Source organism: Halictus rubicundus, chromosome 13, assembly GCF_050948215.1.
Source record: "Halictus rubicundus isolate RS-2024b chromosome 13, iyHalRubi1_principal, whole genome shotgun sequence".
Lineage (NCBI taxonomy): Eukaryota > Metazoa > Arthropoda > Insecta > Hymenoptera > Halictidae > Halictus > Halictus rubicundus.
Window position 1 is genome coordinate 8965748 of NC_135161.1, and position 27620 is coordinate 8993367.

Consider the following 27620-nt stretch of genomic DNA (forward strand, 5'->3'; position numbering starts at 1 on the left):
TGTGCTCCAATGAAGAAGTTCATTAAACATTTTTGTGATGTCAATAATTGTGAAAGAAATAATTCAAAACTCGTCATTGATCGAGAGAAACTGTCCGAAGATTGTACTCAAAAATAATTATTCTCTATTTCAGAGAAAATTTGTAGCAATCAGGTCATTGATTTTTTAATTTAGTTCATATACGTTTTTCATATGCTAATATTTTGTGCTAGAGTTACAGTGGAATAGAAAGTTAGTTAAATTTATATTAACTGTATTAATTTACACACCCCTTCAATGAGTATAACGAAAGGCTAAAGGGGTCCCCCTTTGGACAAAACGGTTATGACTGGTACAAGGTGTAAAACAACGTGAAAATGTCATGTCACCGGTGGTAGTGAACTGGTTACCAGGTCAATCACATTTACAAGACTCACCTCGCAAGCGCCTCCATGTTGGACATGTTAGGGTTCACTTTCAACCCCTGCTCAGCACGCGCTTGTGCCTGAGCCTGCAGGTGGTGTGGCAGACTAGCTGGCGAGAGGATGGCAGTGTGTCCTGCACCAGGGTGTCCACCTAGTTGCATGAACTGCATGTGACTGAGGTGTGTGGGTGGGTGGTTGTACCCGTTTGCTAGCAACGGGGACTTCTCCATCCTTGGAACATCTGAAACCGAAAGAAAAATAATCGTCAACACATGAAAATATGTGCCACAACCGCAGGATGCTATCTGGGAACCTAACAAACAATTATTGGGGACCTGCGAGTTGGCATAATTGACACACTGGGCACAAAAGTTTATTTTCTGCACTCTATGGACTGTCTTTTCTATGGGGACCTATTTGCAATTTAACAGTCTGTGATAATTGGCACAAGTGGCACATTATTGGGCACAAAACTTAATCCTCTCCACTCTCTTGCACTCTGCTCTGGAAGCTCAGAAATTGGCACAAGTGGCACATTGAGCACACATATTAATTCTCTGCATTGTTTGCACTGTCTTTTCTACGGAGATCTATTGGCAATCTGTGATGGGAAGCTCAGGAATTGGCACAAAAATTAATTCTTTGAACTCCCTTGCACTGTGCCTTCTAAGGGCACCTATTTGCAACTTAGCAATCTGTGATTGAAAGCTCTGGAATTGGCACAAGTGGCACATTGACACAAAAATTAATTTTCTACACTCTCTTGCACTGTGCCTTCTAAGGGGATCTATCTGCAACTTAGCAATCTCTGATTGGAAGTTCAGAAATTGGCACAAGTAGCACATTGGCACAAAAATTAATTCTCTGCACTCCCTTGCAGTGTCCCTTCTAAGGGCACCTATTTGCAACTTAGCAATCTATGGAAGTTCGGGAATTGGGACAATTGACACATTGCTACCAACTATTAACCCTTTGCACCCCCTGTCCCTTCTAAAGGGACACTGTAAATTCACACAACAGAATATGTCTACCTTCTCTTTTGAATGTCCCTTTCGACAAGAAATAAAAAGATCCTCGCCAATTATGGCTCCTCCAATGGCTAAAACATTTTAATATCCAATACCTAAGATAAATGAACGTACTCCAGTTGCTGATCCATAACAATATCAGTTCCGAGCCAAATTCTGCGCAAAGATTGAAGCACAAAGAAATCAAAGGAACGCCCTTGGACTGACAATTTGAACATATAGTACTTCCACATTTTCGCACCACCCCTCTGGCAACGCTATACCACCGAACGTCAGCTGATTGTCAACGTCCCCAACGCAAATACTCTCGCAATATTTGCGCTCGTCTCGACATGTGGATTCCCGTTTCGAGGCACTAGGATCCAGCGATATATCTTCGTCAGTGGGAATGTTTAGCGGACGATTGGACAACCAAACAGGACGGACGCTAGATCCCCGGCAAGATCCCCCGAGCTGGTGATCTCGGCGATCGTACGGTACGTTGTTTCGCGGATCGAGAATCGAACTCGTTTACCGAAACGATTCGACGATTATCGTTTGCACGGGGTCCCTCGGACGAGAGGACGCCGAAGACGATGCTATTGCTGGGCCCCGGATTGGGAGGATTGCGAAGGTAGATAGAGAGAGAGATCGAGAGAGGGGTTGGGGAGCGGGGAGCGGGGACGAGGGTCGGAGGTATCGGGGCTAGCAAGGAAGGGGGTAGAAAATGAGCGGTGCCTATTCATTACAAATTATCTAAATGGCAGTGATTTCGGCGGACCGGCTGGCCGTTTGACGAGTAAGTGGCGGGTTCGCTGGCCAGTGACTGTCGATCGTAGCCGTTGCCATACTAACCGGCGGTCGTCGGACGCGTCGGGCCGCGCCGGTTTGACAACCACTGGTGGGACCCGGCCCATGACCGGCCCTAAAATTGGACTTATTACAACTTATAGAGCGCGATTTGAACGCTCCGCTCAATAACATACATTATCCCCAATCCATATGATTTAATGAAATCCCTCTAAACTCTCCACTTAGCCTCAGTACCTTCTCGCGCGGTGCACTCCCTTCTTTTTTCGTGTATGTGCTCTGCGCGCAGATTGCTACGTGTGCACGGAGAGACGGGAAAAGAGAGGGAGAGAGAGAGAGAATGGAGAAGAAACGAGGATCGAACGAGGGGGTCGGCGGGGTGTCGGAGGGAGGACCCGAAGAGTCGGCGTGGCACGTTCCGATCGGCGAGGATGCTTAAAACGCTTGTCCGCCGATTTTTATAACCCCGACAATAGGTATTTGCGGCGGTCGCGATCTCTCGCTCGACCGATGAAGACGTTTCGAAGTATAACCACACCGGACCACGCTCGACCGTATACGCTACCCTCCGCGAAAGATCGGAATCGCGACCTCTCGCCGATCTCTCGCGGGGAGATCCGAAACTCGACGCGTACCGAACGAGGGAGGAATGGAGTCGATCTCGAAAAAACGATCCGCAGAAGGATATATCTGGTCGCGAATCGCCCCGGGCGAGACGAGAGGGACGATAAAACACAATTTGAGCTAAAGACCGCGCTCCTATAACTTCCCACCCCTGCCCCCGCGCGAGCCGGACCAGCGCCGACGCCACCGCCTTTGCCCCTCTCGTAGCTGATGAGGTGACAACCCATAATTATACAGACCGCTTTCTGTCTGGCCTGACTGCAGTGGCATGCAGAGGAGAGAGGCCTCCATCATCCACCTCCTACCCAGGTCCCCTTGCTCTTCTACACGGACCCTGGCTGCTTCTTCTTCCTTCTCTTCTGCTTCTTCTTCTTCTTCTTCTTCAACTTCGACTTCGACTTCTTCCTACGGACCTGCCCTCGTACTCTACCACCGCGTGTCCCTCTGACTCTCCTCTTTACTATCTGGCCATCTCGCCTTTTTCGCTGCTCACCCATCTTCACCCTGTCGCCCCCACCCCCTATCGTCCCCCCTCCCCCCTCTCTCTCGCTTTCTTCATCGCTCTTCTGCGTTCTATGCTCCGTCACCCAAAGACGCACTCGATGCTCAAGACTGCGATCTCTGAGCGATCCCTATTTGTTAACGCATTACCCATCGGACCCTTCAATTGTTACAACAATTTCAGTTGTCAAACTACTAGTCACCCCCAGTAACGTCATCCGAGAATTTTTCAGAGGAATCCAAAGAGGATTTCTAAGCTCACTTTTGGTGTAGAAAAATTGTTGGGAATTGTGCAGACCCTATGCGCCACTAAAACTTGCTATACCAGCTCAAAATATTTTTTACATTATCAAATTTTCTTATATTTATTAAACCACCAAGTTAACTGTTCTATGAGTAAATCATATTGGTGGCCATAAAATGGAAAACTTGAAATATTCTAGGTTGGACGAAATGTTTGTTAAAATAATTCCCAGTGCAAAGGGTCAATATTTTTAATAAGTGGGAAATTTGCCACAAATGCATAAAATTTGTAGCCTACTCTCACGTACAATGTTACCACCAAGTCCAACTCTGGCCGAGACTATCAGAAAATTTAATTCCCATGACGTGTCATGATTCATCACAATTTCAGACAACCTGAAGATAGAACTATTCCAATATGAAATAACATTCCATTGATACGAATATATGGAATGTGTGGAAATGAATTGGTCTATAAGAATGGTTGAAGACACGAGGGTATAGCGAGCCTAAATCGAGGAAGGTGGGGGTGTGCCAGCGACCCTAGGCAGCCGCCTCCCCCGCAGTCCTCTCTTGGTCCTGGAACGAGCAAGCTACTTCTTTTACTGGTGTTAATTACAAAACGCGAGAATAAATTGCCGGGCTAAATGAGTGCCCGGTGCGTCCCCCCCTATCGTCGCGTCCGTTCCCCGGCGACGGACAGATGAATGGAAGGCGAGTCCGTCTACACAGGTGGAATTTGTTATGCGTCGCGAACACGGGCCTTTACTCGTGGCGAGCCCTTGGCCGACAGCTGGAAATCACTCGGCGAGATAATGCTATGGCCCTCGCAGAACCCGATGAAGATCATGCGAATGAAACCGGGCTGTTCGATGAAACACGGTGGGAAAGTCGTCGATCCTTTGTCTAATTGTAGTGATCCGCTCCTGCGAGAGGTGACATTGCGAGAGCCGATTATCTGTGTTGGCTACTAGATTTCTTAATTTGAGACTGAAGATGCAAAAATAGGTCCACTTTTTAGCAAGATTGTACGATTTTGAAAATGTGGGCTTATTTGAACGGTTTTTCAAGGTTTTCAATTATTGAACTCGTGGAGGAGTTGAGAAAAAGAGGAGCCGAATTTCCTCCGTTGAAAATGATTAAATAAGTTCATGTAGGTAGGGTCATTTCATGCAATAAAAGTCATCTGAAATCTTAACAAGTTTGATACTCCAACATTTTGAAGAGTTAAAATTAATTTGATTAATTGCCTGGGACTTCTAGAATTAATTCAGGATCTTACAATTATTTTCAGAGCCACCTAGGGTGAGGGACTCGATCACTGTGGGGGTACCAATTACTGTGGTACCAATTCCCAATACCAATTACGTATTACACTGATTATACTTATTTTTAATGCGTAATGAATATTGGAAAAGAGATATAGGACATATTTATTAACTGATTTTAATAAAAAATGTTCAATATCTCTTTTTAATATTCAATATGCTTTAAAAATAAGTGTAATTAATATAATCACAATAATTAGTGTAATAGGGTCCCTTACCCTATAGCTTTTAAAAAATTTTGATCATGCAGTTAGCTGTGGTCATAACTGAACGCCTGTAAGCACTTTCATAGCACACATTGTAAACGTGGGAGAATAAAATTGAGTGGATCAATACGTCCAATAATTTGTAACAGAGTCTTCTCACATTTAACGTCGCTCTTCACATTATCTTGTAACATTCTCTTTTAATATGCTTCTAGATTCTTGTAGAATTTCAGAATTTAAATAATATTCGGCGCATTAATAAAAGAAGAAATTAAAAAATTCTTTCGGGAAAGTGGCAGGCAGTTGTACGGTTAAAAACACGCCCGCAGCCAGGGATCTCGTCGGTCTTTCTTATTTTCGCCAGTAGAACCACCCCATAAAATTGCCTACAGCCGATAGAACACCCTATGTACTCGAACAGCTTCACCCACAGAGTGACCGGTGTACCCTGACCGGGCAGGTCGAGCCCGTCGTCTTCCCTTTGTGCTTTTTTCGCCAGTCCGCAAAGGAGATCTATCCACCGTGCGATCCCTGGCCCGACTGACCGAGAGCAAACGACGTGAAATTATTTGGAAAATTTCCCCTTTGTCCCGGGGACGCTCTTCCCGTGGGACAAGCCCCGTGGACCTTCCGCGCCATTGTTCTTACCAAGCGATCAAGAAAACCGATGACAGCGCTTCACCACTGACCACTTGACGACCCACCGTGGGCCCAAATCAAGATCTCGATCTTCGGAGTCAGTACCAACGTCTGGCCTCGAAGATTCGGCAAAATCAACACAAGCTCGGTTTCTTAAAGATTTTTCAAAATTAACACAAGCTTGGTTTCTTAAAGATTTTTCAAAATTAACGCAAGCTTGGTTTCTTAAAGATTTTCTAAAATTAATAGAAGCTTATTTTCTTAAAGATTCTTCAAAATTAATACAAGCTTGGTTTCTTAAAGATTCTTCAAAATTAATACAAGTTTATTTTCTTAAAGATTCTTAAAAATTAACACAAGCTTATTTACCTAAAGATTTTTTAAAATTAGGACAAGCTTAGTTTCTTCAAAATTCTTCAAAATTAACACAAGCTTATTTACCTAAAGATTTTTTAAAATTAGGACAAGCTTAGTTTCTTCAACATTCTTCAAAATTGACACAAGCTTAGTTTTTTAAAGATTCTTCAGAATTAACACGATCTTATTTTCCGAAAGATTATTCAAAGTCAGTACAAACATTTGGCCCCAAAGATTCCTTAAAATTAATAGACTCAGTATTAGACTCGTTCCTAGTTAATTTCCCAGAAAACTCATTCGAAAATTGCCAAATTAATTCCACCTATTACAAATAAAATAAAGTCGCCCAGTATTCAACTTCGTCGTCCACTAAAAGACCCCTTCAACTACTACTTTTCAAAATACAGTGTCTTCTCGATATAAGTCAACAACGCGGGTCTTGCCAGCGACATATATCATCCACGAGATACTATTATTATCTGATCCACGCTGAAGGTCATACCCGTATTATGTTTACTCTCGAGCTTCTGGGTCCCTCACGGGTTACACCCCGCGGTAGTGGGAATAGCGACTTTCATCAGCCAAATAATTGCGACATATATCGAGAGAAGACAGTACTATGAAACTTTGCGTACCACTATGGATCTTTATCGAGCAGTACGCAAGGTTCGGCTCTGTTTCGACCTGTTTGCGCCGCGGCATGTATCTGTTTACCCTCGGTCCCTCGAAAACCCTCGGATTTAACCCTCGAACACCTTCCCCTGCGACATCTCGAAGGGTGGTGGCGCGGCCCTTTTAAGTGGCTTCGACTTGCCACCACTCCGAACAGTTCCTTCATTCTTTCCCCGTCTATACTCTCCGCGGTCCTTCATCCGCCCCCGCTTCGGGGCTTCGATCCCGATCGAGATCGGCAGCCGAACTCTCGCGTACGCGGGCGAGAATCGCGCCGTTAGCGTGCACGTGCATCCCAACATTGTTCCCGCGGCGTGTAGTGGTACATAAACACGAGACGGGAAACACAGTTTCGCGCAGGAGGAATCCGGTTTTTCAAGTAATCGAGAGAGTCGAGAAGCCGGGCAGGCAGGCAGGCAGGCAGGCAGGCAGGCAGGCAAGCTAGCAGGCAGAAAGGCAGGCAGGCAGGCAGAAAGGCAGACAGGCAGGCGGGCAGCCATCGAGGTAGCTCCCTTTGCGTCCAGTCTGGAAAGAACCGAGGAGAGAGTGGATGCCATGGGTATGTACACCTCCTCCTCGCTCCTCCTTCGCTCGATGGTCTTCTTTCCTCGCTTTCCTCTTTTACCACACCCATTCTTCTTAATCGCTCCACCGGCCACGTATTGAGACGTACGTCCTCGCTGTCTCGCGGGGCTACAACCCGATCCAGAACCCCCTACCCCCCTTATCCCCCCCTTCGCAGCTGAGTTTTTGACCGATTGGACAACGAGCCATTGCCCCATTCAGCCTCGAATTCGCGACTGTCCCGTAGAAACCGTTTTGGTGGGGGATGCTTGGCCTTCGAGATCTATCTCAAAAAATTAATATTTTTCAGCAATGCATCTTACCTTAAATTCACTTAACAACAACAAGGAATTACATGTCCCAATTATGATCTCAATAAAAATTCCACTGGCCCAATTTCGCGGCAGTTTGCTAAGGCCCCATGAAAACTGAAGGGCCCCGGTCCGAATAGAACTGCCATAAACTCACCATACAATTTTGAATCCCGTTCGTTTTGTCGCGATAGAAATGTTCAATTGCAGTCGGCGAAACCCCCGGGAGAAATGGAAGATACAGCGTTTACTCGATATATGTCGCAAATGCCTAGCTTATAAAAGTCCCAGAACTGGCCCCACTGCTGCGGGGATAGCCCGTCTAGGGCCAAGAAGCCCGAGAGACCTCGGTCGCGTTTATCAGAGAATAGCGTCTCCTCGCCGATGCATGTCACTGGCTAGACACGTTTTTTGGACAAATATCGAGTAAACACTGTGCCATATTCTTGGAGCGTCCAGATTTCGATCTCCGCGAGGATTTATCAGTTCGGGATCCAGGGCGTCTCGTGACTGGACGGAGAGGGATCTCCCGAAGCAGAAAAGTAGCTATGCGAGTGGGAGAGAGAGTTCACCGAAGGGGAATCGCGGCGATAAAACGGCGAAGGACGGTCAGCCTGGGTCGGGGCAAGGTTCCGTGCGTATCATCATCATTTTCGGAATAAAATATGCGTCCCTTTCTCTTGGGTGGACCGCGTTCGTTCTCCGAGTGGCTCGGGAGAGCCGATTCGGGTTCGTTGGGCGCTCTCTTCTCTCTCTCTCCCTCCCTCTATCGCTCTCTCTTCTCTCGTCGGCCAAATCCGAAATCTAGCCCGCGGGCTATGCGATCGCATAACAGACCCGCTCGGAATAGATAATTTCGCGGGGATGCAGCCGGGGTATAGGATCGTGTCTAATTTTATAAATTTCGCGGACCGAGCTGAAGGCTGGGCGCGTTCATCCGGAGGAAATAAACTGTGGAAAGGCTCTGCGGATCCTTGAGTCCGTAGATCTCAAGCTAAGCGGATTGAGGTGTGAAGATGAAATTAGAAGAACCTAGGAGCCAGGGTGACGAAGCCAATCTGTAGGTCTGTGGATCATTGACTAGGTCCTGGTAAGTGGATCCTAGATGCAAAGAAAAATTGTACTGATAGGAAAAATCAGAGTAGGAGCCACGATGATGATGTCGAAGAGCCTCTTTGGGTCCTTGGACCATATAAATCATAGATCCAGCAAGAATCGAACCCAGGTTAGAGGAAATTGATGTCCGTTAAAAAAGTCAGTGTAAGAGTCCAGAAAGAGGTTCTCTGGGTACCTAGATCCATGGATCTTCATGAATAAGGTCCCAGTAGCAATGAATCTACCTGAGATGCAAAGAAAAGTTGTATCTACAGAAGGATCCAGTTTAGGGGCCACGATGGTGGCACACAGAGATCCTCTGGGCCTATAGATCCGTGGATCGCAGGGGTTCTGATGGGAGTATATGAATCCTAGATACATAGAAAAATAGTACCACTAGAAGAGACCACACGAACCTTGCTGAAGAGCCTCCCAGCGTCCCTGTGTTCATGAATCTCGACAGAAAATGATTCCACTGGAAATGTATGAATTTCCAGTGGAAGGGAAATTAGTATCAATTTAAAAAGCCGGTATAGCAGTCCCTGAAGAAGCATCCTAAACGAATTGGGTCCCCAGGAAGAGCAAATCGAATCCCGATGCAAGGCGAGCTGATACCGCGAAGAAAAACCATCGCAGGTCCACGATGACGTTGCCGAAGAGGTTCTTGGGTCTTCAGGATCGACGGACGCAGGCAATCAGATCGGCCTCCATTGGAAGTATATCGATTCCATATGCAAGGAAAAACGGTACCGCCACGGAAAAACTATCATCGGATCCCACAGGATGACGTTGCCGAAGAGGAATAGAGCCCGAGAACGAAACAAGAAGATCACGCGGTGTGGTGGACGGGTTAAAAAAGAAACAGCGACCGGGACCCCAGACACGGTGCAGGGAAGCGGGACAACCGACTACAAACCACCAGGAGTGTAAATAATACTAAGGCTGATTGTGGGCGTGGCTGACAGAACTCTAAAAAGCTTCGACTATATATCAAAAGGTTTACTGCCCTCGGATGATGCTCGTACCCTGGAAGGAGACCCTGGAAGAACAAATACTGGGCTGCTCTTTCGCGAGGCGACGCGTGGTTCGGCCGAAGGGCCGAGGGGAGATCGCGAAGGGTTCGTGAAAGGTATATAGGACGCGAAACGTAGCGAGGATGGGTTAGGTGAAGATGCGTTCGGCCAGCGTTGACGCGACGGTTCCGAAAGATTGCTCGTAGCTTACTCTCTCACTCTTCTCCACCCTCGATCCCGCGGGAGCCTGCTACGTCTCAATACTATGGATCCTCCCGTGGATCCTTGCCACATCGAGTCCAACCTCAAACGCTCAAAATCAGAGCAATTTTTAAGCATTGCTTCTTCAAAGCAATCAAAGAAATCGAAAATTGACGAGCCGTATGATATACAGTGTATACTCGATATTTGTCCAAACTACGGGTCTAGCCAGGGACATATATCGTCCAGGAGACGTTCTTTGATCCACGGGATCTTACACTCGGTGACCGAGGTCTCTCGAGTTTCTTGGGCCCTCAGGGGGTATACCCCGCGGAAGTGGGGACAGTTCTAGGACTTTTATCGGCTAGGCATTTGGGACATATATAGAGCAAACACTGGAGACGGATTTCCTTTACCCTCGGATTCCCTGCGAGTTCCAGGCCTATGCCGGAGTCAGTTTTGACCCACGCTGTTATTTCGCTGGTTTTCTTTCGATATAAGGCGATGACTCGGGACCGGCTTTCGTCTTATTTCGGATGAGGGCACCTATGCGACTTTTTTTGAAAATATGCCAGAGACTAGAATACAGTGCTAGATCCTTCCATGGATCTTCGACCGATGGCTTTTGACCCACGCCGTTATTTCGCTGGTTTTCTTTCGATATAAGGCGATGGCTCGGGACCGGCTTTCGTCTTATTTCGAATGAGGGCACCTATGTGAATTTTTTTGAGAATATGCGAGAGAATATAGTGGCCCCCAATTCTGTCCCCCATTTCTGGGAAGCGTGGCACTGAAAGTGCTAGATCCTTCCGTGGATCCTTCGACCGATGGTTTTTGAATATACTGTAGATCACTTGCGTCCCGTGAAGACTGGTTCAGGTTTGGGAAGTTCGGGACTAGTTTCGTCAGTGAGCCTTTGTGCAACGAATTTGCAGAGTGTGCTTCCACAATGCACATAATCCTTTCTTTGTGGTTCTTTCGGCTGAAGAATGTCCAAAGGAAACGTACACATGCATTCGTAGAGCGTAGCTCCGCGATGCACTCAATTCTTTCACATAAAGTACGGCCCGAAGGAAATATAAATTGTAGATCTTTGTTGCGACGAAGCTCCACCGATTTCTTCGAAATTACCACAGTAATTTCGTTCGTAATACAGGAAATGACGTGGGCGAATTTACCGAAGATCTGCCATCCAATCACCGTTTCCGCCAGTTTTCGAGATAGTGCATCCTAGTGGGTATAGAGCTGCGCAGGGTCGTGCGAAATCGACGCGGCTGCTCGCTAGGATCCTGGATAATAAAAATCCCGGTAGGCATTGTACGATAAAGGAAACCGGTATCGAGAGCCCCCGCCATCTCTCTCTCTCTCTCTCTCTCTCTCTCTCTCTCTCTCTCTCTGTCTACCTCCTCGTCCTTTTTCAGAAACCTTTCTCCACCCTCCCTCGCTCTACTCCCCTCTCTGTCACTCTCCACTGTCTCCGGTTTACACACTATCTTTCTCTCTCTCCTCTCTCTCTCTCTCTCTCTCTCTGTCTCTCTCGTTCCCTCTGTCTCTTTGGCAAACCGTCGGGCTCACCTTTGGCAGCGGACAAAAGTGCCCGGGCACCCGGGGCCCAGCCAGTCGGAAGATATTAATAACAAAATATGATATAATGGGAGCATCCCCGGCGAAACACAATACAATGTTTATGCAGAGGATTAACCGATGTTGCCGAGGCGAGTGGCACGTGAAGGAAAAAAAAAAGAAAAAATGTATCGATCCCGAGAGATTTCGAGGTGAGCGCTTCACAGAGCCGGGGCCCGTTGGGCAGATGGCCCTCGCCGGGAATACAGGCCCCGGGCACGATCCCGAGGTTTTGATTAGCTCGCGGGGAAGATTTACCTTCGAGATTAGCTCTCCCCCTTCCTCCCTCGCCCCCGGCATCGATTCCTCTGCGATCGTTTTCGATTTTCCTACCCTTTTCGGCTTCTCTCGGTCCCTCCTCTCCTCGGCTTCGGTTTACTGTCACTCATCGATCCGTTCGCGCGCGTCTACCGCCGTTTACGATAATATTGACGAGCGTTTGGCAAGGTCTTGTCGCGGTGTGCACGACGGTAATTAACATTCCTCGAGCAGAAGCGGGTCACTCGAGCGTATTCTTCGATGTGCCTCCCTTTCTCTGCGTTGCTAGACGTCTTTGTGCATTTGTGGGTCGTGGTTCAAGAAATTGGAATGCGGCGGGACGCGAAGCTGGTTTCGCGTTTGTGTTTCTTGAAACACCATTCTTCCGAGCTCTGCTACCTGATTCTCTTGAATGCGCGCATTTTGTACAGCGCTCTGTAAACTTGTTTTGCCGCGGAATACGATTACGCAAGACGCGGGAGCTGCAGAGACATTCCGTTCTGATCTTAGTAATTTGAATTTTGAATTTTCAATCCGCGATTGTTGCAAGGATGCAACCGCGAGGAATTATCCAACACATTTCTTTGGGTATACATTGTTTACTCTATATATTTCATTGAACCCTGTACGGAAGGTGCCTCTAGGACCTGCAATCCTTACTACAGTGTTTACTTTATATTTGTCCCAAATGCTTGGGCGATAAAAGTCACTATCCCCACTGTATACCCCGTGAACCGAGGCCTCTAGCTGTCATTTTATACGCTCGGCGTGGATCAAAGAATCTCCTGCTCGATACTTGTCCCTGGCTAGACCCGTGTTTTGGACATAAATCGAGTAGACACTGTATATTACCAAAAATAGTTCTTGTTAGTTTTATAAAGCACTGAGAAGTAGTTTCCAAAGTAGTATTCGGTGCTCCGGGAACTTTAACGAGTCGAAAAAAAATACTAACAGTAATATAGTAAGTATACTTTTGGGAAAATACACGCGTAAATACAACGACGCCATCCTTGGGAAACAGACGGCACTATATAAGACGGCCGACGTAAATAAACATCCGATAAGCACAAGATGCATTGTTACAGTTTAATGACAGTCAGTCGATCATGACCCGTGGTCGTGAAATAATGGTGCTGTGTAAAGGAATAAAGTGCAAGGTGTAAATCTGAAATTATTTCAACAACACTAAGTAAGCACACTAAGTTCCAACACTTTCGCACACGTATTTCTAAATTCTTTGAAAGGTTGGACTGTTTCTGATTTGATCTGTCTTTCTTTTCTACGTTAACGTCCGAATATTCGTGAGAGTCACTGTGGCTCCTGCAACGTTCCGACGAAGGCAGACAATTCGAATGTCTCAGTCGAATCGTAACTCTGTCAACCCTCACGAGATCCGAGGCGCCAAACAAAAACGAATCGCGTGGCAAATAATTACGTTGGCAGACATCGGCGCGGTTGTTGACAGGCGGAAACACGTGCACAGAGAGAAGCTCAGAAAGCGGAAATCTATTGAAAGAGGAGTGTCGACGGGAGAGGGGCTGTTGCAATCCGCAGGCAGTACAAGCAGTTAAACGTCCGCGAAGTTTTTACGGGCACGTTTTAACGTTCGGGCCGGGTGTACGCTCGCCGGGGATTCGAGTGTCGAGCGATTTAGAGTGAGAGAGAGAGAGAGAAAGAGAGAAAGAGAGAAAGAGAAATAGAGAAAAAGAGAGAACACGATGTCGAATGGTGTGGAGTCGGCGCCGCTTTCGGCTCGGGACCGTGATCGGAAATGAAAAGAAAATAAATAGCGCGGTAAAAAACCGCGGCTCGTTTGCGTGGGTACACGCGTAACCAGGACCTTTGACATGCGCCCGTGTAAACGAGCAGCCGCCCTCCAAATGTAGACATTTACCCCTGTCGAGGGGAGTTTCACCGGCTGAAAACAAGCCGCGATCCGTGGTGTCGGTTTTCATTTCCCTCGCGCATTTTTTCGCGTCGGCTCGCGGCGGCCCGTGCTCTCCACTCTCTCTTTCTCTCTCTCTCCTCTCTCTTTCTCTCTTTTTCACTTGTTCCGGCACCGTTTCTCTTTTTCCCTGTTTCTCTCGGTCGCGTGTTTTTTCCCTCCATTATACACCGAAGCACTTCCGAGGTTCGTTTGTTGGTCACGAGGGCCCGTCGCGCCGCGCCGCCCGCGCAGATTCGAGCGGAATGGAGCGGAGTGGAGCGGAGCCGGTGCAAATTATAAAAATACTCGCAAGCGGTGGCCGCGAGCGCGCGGACAAAGCGGCCCGCTCGTTGATTCGCGAGTTAATTGAGCGGCGCGGCACTCGCCCGGCCGCTAACGAGTAAATTGTTGACTACCACCAGCGGCCTCGTGTGTGCCGCCAACACACTCTTCTCCTCTGCACCGCTCCGCTCGGCTCTGCTCTGCTCCGCTCCGCTCCGCTCTGCTCCGCTCGGCGCCGCAGCTACGCCGCCGCCGCCGCCATCGTCATCTCCGACGCCACGCCACGGCACGCCACGCGGGAACAGTCGGGAAATTAGTACAGATTTTTGGAGCAATTAGCCTCGGTTTTCACCGCAGGAAATTGCCGTCACTCGGCTAAAAAGCCTCGTCTGCCGCCCGCTCGTTGTGCTGATCGTAACGAGCGTCCGGAGAATACCGCTCCATCCGAGGACGATTTCGCGGACACATCCGCGATTTTTATGCGTTAGGTTCGCGCGAAAACATTCGGAGCAGCTGCAGAAAAGTTGATAGTCTCAAATTAACCCTTAACGGTCCGGAAGTATTTCGAGTTTACTTCCCACCAGGTCCGAACTATTTTTCGTACGAAGAGAAACTGTGGAATCAACATTTTTAGATCAAGTATAGAAAGAGAAAATATTTATATTTTATTTTATAAGTATTTATATTTTATATTATTTCATTTTATTTTCGCCGCCATATACGCGGCATTGGACCCAGTAAGTAATAGTGCCATGCCGCGTATATGGCAAACAGGCCTCGGAGATTCCTACAAAATCATAGTAATTAAATTTAGGAAAACCACAACTAGAAATTTAAAATGTACCATAGGGGATGCTGTCTTAACCCCTTTGAATTCGAAAGACCAATAAAATTCGATTTATCTGGATACCTCGTAATAAAAATGAATTTCTAAACTCACTCAAAAATCACTGTCAGTCATACGTGACCAACGTGGCAGTTAACTTATGAAAAGCGACTTACACGCATTGGTTCAGGAAAATTATAAAATTTTAAATACTCAGGGCTTGTACAATTTGTATTACAATACGCGTTTCGGGAAGGAAGTGCCTATGAATGCACCTTATCACAGTTTTAATTATTTTTGTAATATTAAAAATTTGAGACCGGTCATGTCACACTGGTTTAGAATAATCGAGAAACAATATTTCCCTGTACTCTCTTCGTTAACCCCTAGCCGCATTATTGTCTTCGCAGCTACAACCATTCTTCGACCCTAATCGTTTTCCCGCGCATCCTGGGAAATCGTAAAAGATTCGAAGCTCCGAACGGCCGCGGTAATTAAGTCGTAGGGAAACGCAACGTCCCGCAAGCATCGGTACGAAGTGCTACAGAGAAAGAGAGAAAGAGCGAGAGAGAGAGAGAGAGAGAGAGTGAGAGAGGGAAAACAGTCGCCGGGCGGTTTTATGGCGGCGCGTTGGACGCGCGCGTCAGCTTGCTCGCGGCGAGGGCCGAGCGAGCGTGTGTGTGCGCGAGAGCGTTGTTTTATGCACGAGCTGGCATGCCGGGGAAAACGAGACCGCGAAACGTTCCACCCACGAAATAACGCCCGTATTTGCGCCCGGCTCGATCGTTTCGAGTTCCGCGTCGCTTAGAATGGCACCGCAGCTTGCTCTGCGGTTCCGCGCGAGCTGTTAAAACTTGAAACGGTCCCTCGCCGGGAACCGAGAGAGCCGCTTCCCGACGCGTTTGTTCTTTTTTCTTTGTCCCCACCTCCGACAGAGTAACGTCTTCATTTGGCCGCCGCGGAGAGCAAGAGAGGAGGGAGGGTTTCGTTACCGGGCAAAAACCGGCGAAACGCGCAAAATTCCTCGGTGATTTACGGCCCCGCGCCACGCGAAACAGTGTTGCGGAACGACGGGGTTCTGTAACTTTCGCCTCCGCGACAAGACCGCGCGCGACTTTTTCGTTTCTTTCCGGGACACCCCCCCCCCCCCGACTTCGTGATTTCAAATTAGAAGCCTCATTTAAACCGCAGCCTCCCCGCATAAATCACGCCTCCGGTTTCTTTTTTGGAATCGTTGCCACGCTTTTTCCTTGCCTCCTCTCCCTCCCCCCCTCCCTGTTTCGTATTAATAATCGCCTGATTTTATGGAAAAGGGTAAAACTCTCCAGAATCCTGCAATCGGCGAGAATAAACCTCACGCTCGTAAACCTAGGTCGCCGATCGATAGCTTCTTCGAAAAGCTTCGTTCTTCAGGATCGTATAAGACGACAGATGTATAAGACTCTATCTAGAACGGAGAGACTGTTTATGATAGCCTTCGTGGGCGTGGCTTGAGGAGGCGTGGCCTGATTGCTCTCGATGTTGGCGGAGCCAGTGCTCTACGGAACAATCTGTGCTAATTTCCAATTATCCTAGACTATTCACATTCTATCTACATACAAATATATATACATGTACATACACTCTACCTATTATACTGCCCATACAATTCAGAGGTGTAGGCTCTAACATCTAGTCTGATTTTTTCTTAGGCGTGGCTTGAGGAGGCGTGTCTTGAGGGGGCGTGATTTTGTTGCTCTTGATTTCAAAGAAACCAGGATAGTGCTCCATGGAGCTGTGCTTGTAATTATCCTAGACTATGTACAATCCATCCAGGTCATGCAATGTACATGTAAAGACCGTGACATTGAGTCTGATTTTTTTCTCAGGCGTGGCTTCAGTAGGCGTGGCTTGAGGGGGCGTGATTTTGTTGCTCTCGATGTCAATGAAAGCAAGATAGTTCTCTACGGACCTGTACTTATGATTATCCTAGACTATATACAAGTTACCTAGGCCTTGCAATTTACATGTGAAGGCCCTGACATCTAGTTTGATTTTTTTCTCAGGTGTGGCTTCAGTAGGCGTGTCTTTGTTGCTCTCGACTTCAATGCAGCTAGTATAGTACCCTACACGGTAGTTTACGCTAATGTTTACTTATCTTAGACCTTCTGTGAACAAATTGCCCAGCGACTGTGAACATTGCACGCGTGATCGAAGACGTCGCTGGCCACGGGCGGAGGGCGGGAATCGCGAAAATTTATTCGGCGTCGGAGTCACCGGAATTCCAGGATAATAGTGATAGAGCATGAGATCAGTGGCAGGGTGGAAGCCGCGAATTTGCGGTGGAAACACGGAGAGCCGGATCGGATGTCCGCGCGAAGTAATTAACGAATTGGGGGCTGGAGAAGGGAAGGGGGTGGGTTTTCGTGAAAACGCGCTCCCGGAGGATCTGTGTGCCGGGTTCGCAGAGGTTCTTGCGGGAAACGGAATGCTTAGATGAGTGGGGAACGGGTTTGGAGGAATCTCGGTGACCGTGTGTCGGTCGACGAGAACCACTGGCTTACGTGGAATTTTCAGGCTGCGGTCAGAAATTACGCGCGGGTCGGACACGCTCGGCGCCGAGGGGGCGGTGGAGGGGGAGGGGGCGCGAAAACCGAGGCCAAAACCGAGCGGACCGGCGGATTTGACGCGAAAGTGAAATAATCCTCGCGATTAAAGCGATAATAACCGGGGCCGAGATTATTACTCAGGGCGAACGCGGGACGGACGCGTCGCGACGCGTTACACCGGCGCACATCGATCCCATTCTGGTTTTACCTGGCCTGCCGCCTCGTCTAGATCAATTTTGACACTTCACGGTCGAAGGATTTCCTTGGATCACCTGTTAGACACTCGGGAATGTTGATGGACGTGTGCATTTATTCGCAGAGTAGTGGGCTGCAGATTTTATGCATTCATAACAGAAAAGACAATTTTAAGGGCACTATATTTCATTGTTTCCGACTCAAATGATCAAGGCAAGTAATCTACATCTACGTAGCTCTTACAGCTTCAAATGGTTGCAGACAATTTTTCTTCTGCACAGAAGTCTAGTAACGTGCAGGGTGTTTTGAAACAGGTGAGAGAATATCTAAGGGATGATTCTTCACCGTGCGAGAATCCACGGTCAGAAACATACTAATTCGGCCACCGCGGTCGCCGGAAGTGCGGTCCATCGCAAACAAAGCACTAACACCGATAAACAAATTACCGTTCTTCAGGAGTTCACAGCTACCCACAATCTCGAAATCCCCAAATTTTCTATAAAAGTGCACAAGCACAAGGCGCTTCTTTCTATTGTTTTCTTTCTCCAGTATAGTACCCACCCCCCGAAAAGCGTGAAAATCATCACACAGGTAGAGTGACCTCGGAATCGGTCGATGACGCGACGTTGACCCCCTATTAACCGGGTTTTATTGGTACACGAGGCAGCAGCAGCGTTGGCCGACCTACGACCGGCAACAGTTAATCAATGCTTTTATGAGCATTCGCTAGCCAGTACGTCGTTGCACCCGCGACTGGCCAAACCACCCCTTTGCCACCCCTGGGACGCCTTTCGCCCTCTGCCTCCCTCCAGCTGGCAGGAGGTCTCTATCGCGCAACTGGATTCGTAAATTACCAGCCTGATTGCGACTTCATTACCGCCAAAATTAAACGCGAGCCTTTCGATGGGACAGGAACTGCCCTCGTCGCTATTTGGGAGCCATCTGGTTCGACCCTGGGGGCAATATTTTCAGAAAAATTATGGCAAAGCAGGAAGAGATTCTTCGTGTTGAAATAGGAGACTGGGTAGGATGTTCTTTCTTAGTGGGCGTGGCTTGAATAGGCGTTACTTGAGTAGGCGTGGCTTCGTAGCTCTCGATTTCTATTCTCCCATTCTTACTAGAACCGTGAGAGCACTAGTGAATTTTAATCAATACTGAAGACGTTAATGATTACACATCGGATGTTATGCATCCACGACAAAAAGAAATGGATGTAATTTAAACCAGTAAAGAATAATAAATAGTTACGGGGTCAGACTGGACCCTGCACGAACAATTACTGTACCAGCTTGCGCAGCTTCGGTATGTTCTAATAAAAAGAGACTAATCTCCTAGGAGAAGTGTGCATGTCTCTGCCCCAAGTAGGCGTGGTTTTCCCCGAAAGAGCTCGCGCAGTGCCCCAGGGGGCCACGGGGGCCGGCGATCGTTCCAGACGTAAAATGGATCCGCGAAGCAGTTCCCGGCCCTGCGGCGCGTAAACGCGGATACCTGGATAATTGACTTAGTTTGCGCATTAATGTACGATTCGCTATGCATTAGGTCATATAATATAAATTGCGGCCGGCCAATTTGATTAATGCTATTTCGGTAATCGATGCATTAAATAATTACGAGGCGAGTGCAGGGTGGGAGAGGGGGGGAGGGGGGGCAGGGGGCGTGGCGGGGAGCGCGGACACGAGCGACTCGACGTTAGCCGATAGTCATTAGTTTATTACCGTAGTCCGGGCTAGTTGCAGCCACGGGAATATAGTTTTCATCGGAAAACGATCGACCGGGCCGTAAGCCGAGGAAAAAGACGCGAGGAACGGGCCTCTGCTGGCTTCCCATCGGAGTTGCACGCGACCCGCACACGCCAAGGAAAGCCCTGCACTCTCCCTCCGTCTCTCTCTCACTCTCTCTCTCTCTCTCTTGTCTCTCTTTCTCTGTAGCTATCGTTGCACACAGCTCCGCCATCCGCCCTTTCCCCGGGCTATTTATTTTTCTCATCGGTTTTAATTTCGTAGAGACAACATAGATGCGTATCGGCCGCGCTGCGTGCACCCATACACACGGCCATTGTGCCGGCCATTGTGCGCCCGCTACGTCCCGAATGGATGTTACGCCGCCGCTATCGGGATCGGATCTCGCTCGTTGAGTTTATTAATTGCGTTATGGCAAGTGCCGTTCGCCTACCGGGCCAAATTGAAAAAAATCCCGAGTACCGGCAGCTACGCCTTTCGCTCCTTCTATTTGCACACCGTACCCCGCTTTTCTTCCCTTACTCACTCGATCCGAGACGTTAGGGGATGATCATCTCGAGTGTCAGGGACTCGATGACCTCGCGCACCGCGAGAAATGAGATTTTGTGGCCTGGGCTACCTGTGATATTAATCGTTAGACTACGGGTTTTATTCATGACAAAAATGGGTGGGTGCAGTTTAAGATATAAGACTAGTCTCGACTGATTAACATCGTTAATGAAAGTTCTCTTTAGTTAGCTCCTACTTCAATTAATTCCACGTCTGGGTCCTGAACTGTGCTGTTTTCAAAGACTGGTTTCTTCGTTGCAATATTATTACATGACCCACCCCCATGCATGCAACAAAATATAGTTTAACGTGTCCGTGTCTGTAATTACTACATCCTTTGCTTCAGATTCCACTCGTTGATGGATACTGTATTAATTATATCTTTTCATCCCTTAGCAAGTTTTTAATCGAATTTTGAAGGACCTACTTTTCATAAATATGGCTTGCACCCATAAGAACATACTGACTCTGGATGCAAAGTTTGCGACACCACAGGATCGTTCCAGGATCTTTCGGGTCGCAATTAAAAATCGAGGATCGCCGGCTCGCGGTCAGCACCGATCAATCGTACCCGCGACGGGGGAGAGGGGGTGCACGAATCGTAAAACAATTATACAATTACCGCGAGCTCGTAATTAATTGCCGGCCGTTTCAACGTTTACCCCGGCGCCGGTTCTGAAACCGGCCGCACTCGTCCGCGCGGTATTAATTCATTAACGTTGCACCGTCGAACGTATTTGCCCGTAAAATTGAACGTGCCCGCGCCGCACCGGCCCGCGATTATTTGCTCAGTCGATTTCGCAACTCGGAACTCACGATCCCCCCCCCCCCCCCAGATTTTCCCGGAAATCGACTGCTGACCGTCGTCCGGCTCGCGACGGATCGACTATGGCAACGATCGGAATGTCTTCGAGGGTCGGAGGTCAGTTAGTCAACGGCAGTTGGCAGAGCCCCCGGACTTCGTTAGTAGAAACGGCAGAAGCTCTATCCCGGCGAGCCGGGCCTGATATTCTGGTTATCGGCAACCGCCACCGCCAGCCGCAACACGACGGTGCAGTTGCAGTTAATTTGCTCACTCCAAGTGTGTTTGATTCCCCTAATTAATTGATCGGTGGGGTCACCGAGGCCCGCGTATATACGGATGGCAGTAATCAAGTGCGTGCCCCTGGTACCAGGGCTACGAGCACACACTAGAAACCCTAGCCCTCTCCCGACTTGCCGCGTCTTTCCCGCTTTTGATGTTAATTTAGGATCGCTGGATCCTGCGAGAATGACCAGCCCCTTTCCGGGTTCCTGAACCCCGAACCTTGTCTTCGAGCGACAATGTTGGATTTGACATTGCCAGAGCACCTTTGCAGAGAATTAACCTAAAAGATCCATTCCCAACACTACTACGCAAGATGGACTATACTATAGTATAATTGACTATAGACAGACTATAATACAGTACAGTTGACAGTTCCAAGTTCGTTAACCTTTGCGCAACTCTGCACAATAGAACAGAAAAGGTTCGAAAGAGGTACGGTGATTTCTCTATATCTGTCGCCTAGATCTGTAAGATAAATGACGCTGGATCCTAGGAGAATGACGAACCTGTCTCCAGGTTCCTAAAGCCCGAACCTTGTCTTTGACATTCTCAGAACACCTCTGTACAGAATTAACCTAAAAGATCCATTCCCAACACTACTACGCAAGATGGACTATACTATAGTATAATTTACTATACACAGACTATAATACAGTACAGTTGACAGTTCCAAGTTCGTTAACCTTTGCGCAACTCTGCACAATAGAACAGAAAAGGTTCGAAAGAGGTACAGTGATTTCTCTATATATGTCGCCAGGATCTGTACGATAAATGACGCCGGATCCTAGGAGAATGACGAACCTGTCTCCAGGTTCCTAAAGCCCGAACCTTGTCTTTGACATTGTCAGAACACCTCTGTACAGAATTAACCTAAAAGATCCATTCCCAACACTACTACGCAAGATGGACTATACTATAGTATAATTTACTATACACAGACTATAATACAGTACAGTTGACAGTTCCAAGTTCGTTAACCTTTGCGCAACTCTGCACAATAGAACAGAAAAGGTTCGAAAGAGGTACAGTGATTTCTCTATATCTGTCGCCTAGATCTGTAAGATAAATGACGCTGGATCCTAGGAGAATGACGAACCTGTCTCCAGGTTCCTAAAGCCCGAACCTTGTCTTTGACATTCTCAGAACACCTCTGTACAGAATTAACCTAAATGATCCATTCCCAACACTACTACGCAAGATGGACTATACTATAGTATAATTTACTATACACAGACTATAATACAGTACAGTTGACAGTTCCAAGTTCGTTAACCTTTGCGCAACTCTGCACAATAGAACAGAAAAGGTTCGAAAGAGGTACAGTGATTTCTCTATATCTGTCGCCTAGATCTGTAAGATAAATGACGCTGGATCCTAGGAGAATGACGAACCTGTCTCCAGGTTCCTAAAGCCCGAACCTTGTCTTTGACATTCTCAGAACACCTCTGTACAGAATTAACCTAAAAGATCCATTCCCAACACTACTACGCAAGATGGACTATACTATAGTATAATTGACTATAGACAGACTATAATACGGTACAGTTGACAGATCCAAGGAAAGTTCGTTAAACTTTGCGCAACTCTGCACAATAGAACAGAAAAGGTTCGAAAGAGGTACAGTGATTTCTCAATATATGTCGCCAAGATCTGTACGATAAATGACGCTGGATCCTAGGAGAATGACGAACCCGTCTCCGGGTTCCTAGAGCCCGAACCTTGTTTTTGACAGCGGTGGATTTGACATTATCAGAACACCTTTGCTCGGAATTAACCTAAAAGGTCCATTCCCAACACTACTGATCAAGATGGTCTATATTATAGTATAATTCACTATAGACAGACTGTAATACAGCACCCTTGTCAGTTGCAAGTTCATAAAACCTTGCGCAACTCTGTACAAAATAAAACAGAAAAGGTTCGAAAGAAGTACAGTGATTTCTCTATATATGTCGCCAACATCTGTACGATAAATGACGCTGGATCCTAGGAGAATGACGAACCCGTCTCCGGGTTCCTAGAGCCCGAACCTTGTTTTTGACAGCGGTGGATTTGACATTATCAGAACACCTTTGCACGGAATTAACCTAAAAGGTTCATTCCCAACACTACTGATCAAAATGGTCTATATTATAGTATAATTTATTATAGACAGACTGTAATACAGTACCCTTGACAGTTGCAAGTTCATAAAACCTTGCGCAACTCTGTACAAAATAAAACAAAAAAGGTTCGAAAGAAGTACAGTGATTTCTCTATATATGTCGCCAAGATCTGTACGATAAATGTCGCGGAGTTATCCCCACTACCGCGGGGTATACCCACGGAGGTCGAGAGGCCTCGAACGCTGAGGAGTGTAAACATGTCTCCTGTACGATACATGTCCTGTGTTGTTGACATATATCGAGAATTCACAGCAGACTGGAGAGATTTCGGTCCAGTAAGGACTACATCTGCTGACGTTCGCAGACACCTAACCCTGACCCGACAGACACATCTGAACAATGGGTGCGCGTATGGGATAATGAAAGAGACGCTCACCCAAATGGCCGTTCTCGTAGTAGTCCCCGTTGTCCATTCTGTGTTTCTTGAGGGAATGCTGAGGATGGTGACCGGTCGCCGCGGCCAGGTGGCTTGCTGCGAGACTTAGGCCGACGGATGCCCTCTTCGGTGGTCTTCCTGGCCTGGAGCTGTACAGTGGTAGAGAGTTACTGTGGTTAGAGACACCTGTCATCGAGGTAACGTCTTACCCCGACCTGCGCGCTTAACGTCGGTCGTAAGTGGATCGACTCGCGATTGCCTGTTGCGCCCACTGTGCTTTCGGGACTCATGATTCGCAATGATGAACCCCGGCGAGCACAGCGGAAGCAACAATTAAATTGGGAATGCTCTCCTTCTGATAACAGATCTGAAATTTTATCTGGGAATCTCGATATGGTGGCTCAAAATCGAGGGGGCAATTTTTAACTTTTATATTTATTTTTTATCTGTACTTTTATATTGCACCTCTGCCTTGTATTCTCAGCATTTTTGTCAACTTTTCCTCTTGGGTATCAAAAGGCTACCACCAGTGCATCTACTGTATATTAAAATGGTAATTATTTTTATTTTACTATTCAAACGCATATTCGACCGCCCACCGTGATAAAAATGAAAAATTGGATTTACGTAAGGTAGGCATGTAAGACAAGTTAAAAATTACACCGCGAACACCGCTGAGAGGTTAATTAGGTAATTGCTTCGGAGTCGGGACTCGGGGAAAATTCCTCGGAACGGATGCAGTTTAACAGTTTCTGGGATTAGCGTAACGAGTCGTGGCACGGATAGATTGCATTCAGAGGGCAGGCCCGAAAGAACGCAAGCAATGGCCAACGGGAGACTCGATGACCGAGTTCCGAGCTCTCTAGGAGCGTCAATTAGTCTACGCGGGGAACGAGACCACGTTTCGAGAACTGGTTCTCCCGGCAACTGGACTCGCGGCAACGGAGGCACAGCGAAATCCACGATTAGCGTGCGCGGCGAGCGCGAGCGAAAGTGCCACGAGTGTTAGCCGGGTGATACCCCGGCTAATACGTAGTGACGGTGCCGCGATAAACCTAATAGAGGGGAAGATAAAGGTGCGCGTGGGACGACAAAACGCGCCAAATACGCTGCGCATTTGCATAAGTTATCGTCGCGAGGACTTTATGGTCCGAGCACGAGCGCGGGTGCACCGGAACAAACTCGGAACGTCTCCTGGAACATTGCTGTTATGCTCCTATTCGATCATCGATACTATCGCCGGCAATCGATTTCTAATGCTTTGAATACATTTAATACATTTAGTTCCCTTCGCTTTAACCAATGGTGCCAATTTTAATGTTTATTAAGTGACGTTTGGTCCGTTGAGGAACAGTAAGACAGTAGGAATTCTCTAATAATTATTGCATGGAACAACAATCGAGTTCCGTGGATAATCTAATTAAAATATTCTCAGATGGCTCATTCCATTGCATAATAGAAGAGTGCAACGTACTTTGTACTGTTGAGCTACAGATTTTATTGTATCGGATTGTGAAATATTTATTTCTTTTTAATTGAGGACATCTCATATGAGATTCATTACAACATTAGATTATAACATTATAACATTACACACGCACTTAAAATATTTATTGATGATATTTACCCATCATTTTCTTTTGTATTATTTATTTTTTCATACGGTGGTTAAAAACCACCTACTATTTGGTCGCTTACCCTCAGTGTTGAAAAATTTTATCAAATGCAACGCACTTCATTGTCTTCGTGAAACATCGAAACAATTTAGCAGATGAAATTCACATAAGCACAGTATGCATAAAATTAGTTTGACTATCTGAGGGGACCTCCGAGATTCCGAATGTCAGAAAGAAATATTTTGTGGTTTGATTTCTCTGTGTTCTAAATAATGCAGAACATGGCCGTTTTTGACCACTAGATCATTTTTATAGCTTTGGAGATAATTTTTCTAGCCTTGGAGATAATTTTTCTAGCTTTGGAGATAATTTTTCTAGCTTTCGAGAGAATTTTTCTAGCTTTGGAGAGAATTTTTCCAGCTTTGGAGAGAATTTTTCTAGCTTTGGAGAGAATTTTTCCAGCTTTGGAGAGAATTTTTCTAGCTTTGGAGAGAATTTTTCTAGCCTTGGAGATAATTTTTCTAGCTTTGGAGATAATTTCTCTAGCTTGCCACAATCACCCCAGCTGTAGAGGAGCAAGTGTCAGGATCGCCTAGATCCTGGGAGAAAGAGACCGTGTCGATCTCGTCTCGATCGCGGGGCGGCCCTCTCGATCGGTATTCTTATTTCGCCGGTGGAGACCGGTGCGCAAACAAGTGCGTATTATGCGGGGTCTAAGCGTTCGTGAGTGCGTTCTTGTTTTCGGTGTAACCCGAAGCTAAGCGGTTTAAGAGATCAACGCCGTATAAACTGGCCGTCTGAGAATCGTCTAGAGATCTCGTGCGTGAGAGAAGGCGGAGAGAACGCGAGAGGGATAGAGGGGATGAGCGACGAGGAAGAGAGAGCTGAGACACGGAGGAATTGATGAAAGAGACTGAGATAGAGAGAGAGGGGGGAGGGGGAGAGATGTTCTAGGGAAGAGTGGGAGGGCGCCAGGGGAACGAAGAACGCGAGAGATCGAGGAGACCGATGGATCGAGGATGAGCGAAAAACGGTGGGGGAGAGTTAAACGGAGGATCGAGGAAGACTGCAGGGCGGTGAAGGACGGGTCGGGGGCGAGAGGGCTGAGAGGCAGAAAGACGGGATGAAAAATTAGATTTACAAATCTGTCCTGACTACTATGAGATTGCTCGCTTACCGGGCCAGAGATGCTCAACCGATCCCACTGGCGCCTGGATATAAATATCGGAACGGTCTCCCCCACGGTTTTCATAGTGACTCTGCTCTTATTCCACCGTGGAGATGACTATGGGCGAAGACCGACCCCGGGAAAGCTGTGTTTTAATTGTCCTGAGCACTGATTGGCTCCGATGGATCCATCACGGGTCGAATTCCTCGATTACTTGTCACGTTTTGTGCAGTCATTTCTTTCAATTTTTTGGTAATTTTATTAGTTTACCCTAGGACTTCTGCGAGGTCTGGACCTATGCCGGGGTCGTTTCTGACCCATGCCGACCCGCCACAGTTTTTCTTCGATATAAGGCGATGGGGCAAGCTTTAGCCGTATTTCGAATGAAGAAGAAGAGGGGCGACGATTTTCTTATTTCGAAATGAAAAGCGTCGTCTTATGTCGGAATAAAATTGTACACTGCTCGAGCTTAGACCCACGGGTCACGAAAGACTCTGGCATAGTATACGGAGGCGTAATTTCTTTTGGCTTCAGTATCGAGGTACTTGGACTTTTTGTTGGTTTTTAGTATTTTGTTGAATGATCTCGTTGGCGAGTAGAAAAATTGATATACAGTTTTCTACTTTGTTAATTATAAATTGATTTATATGTGAGGCATAAAAATACTGGAACAGAGGACGCAGTATTAGAATTATGAAATGGGTGCAATACTATTCCACGTTGTAGAAAAGTTTGGGTATTCTGTGTGATTCTCTGTGATGAATTTGTAGATAATGGAGTAAATATAGACATAGAATAAATGCAAATTTTGTTAGGCTCTTAGGAGAACGTGAAAAAAATCCTGAAGCAGTTAATAATCGAAGACCCCTCAAAGACAATATTTTATAAATTTATCTCATAAATTTGTATTAGATGACAGCCATCCTGAGACTGTATACAATATTGAACTATTTTCCTACGTTGTAACATTGCTCCATACATTCTTTTCATAACCCATTTTTAATAAAACAATTAAAGAAGATATTGCTGCTTTGAAACAAATTTAGACACAGTACTGATGGGATTTTTATGCAAAATAAAATCTGTATTAATTAAAAAATACAGGAGTTACATAGACGGTTATATCTTTTCTTAATAATTTTATATAGCTGAAAACAGCATTTGTAAATTTCTTTTAAATATTCTTCCTGCTCTGGATCTGATTTTTATCATAAACGCATAGAAAAATTCTGATCGAAAAATAGGA

The 27620-nt window shown here is 46.8% G+C and overlaps 1 protein-coding gene across 3 annotated transcripts in view; it reads right to left on the minus strand.

The window, feature by feature from the left end:
- Positions 1 to 27620, minus strand: part of Dac (dachshund family transcription factor) — a 299290-nt gene that overhangs the window by 143855 nt on the left and 127815 nt on the right. For 2 of the 3 annotated variants that reach the window (XM_076799306.1, XM_076799304.1), the window contains exons 2-3: positions 23591 to 23739; positions 417 to 645 (exon numbers count right to left, since the gene is read on the minus strand). In XM_076799306.1, the coding sequence (XP_076655421.1) occupies positions 417 to 645; positions 23591 to 23739 (378 nt within the window). The remainder of the gene's footprint in view (positions 1 to 416; positions 646 to 23590; positions 23740 to 27620) is intronic. The other variant, XM_076799305.1, reaches the window with a different exon arrangement.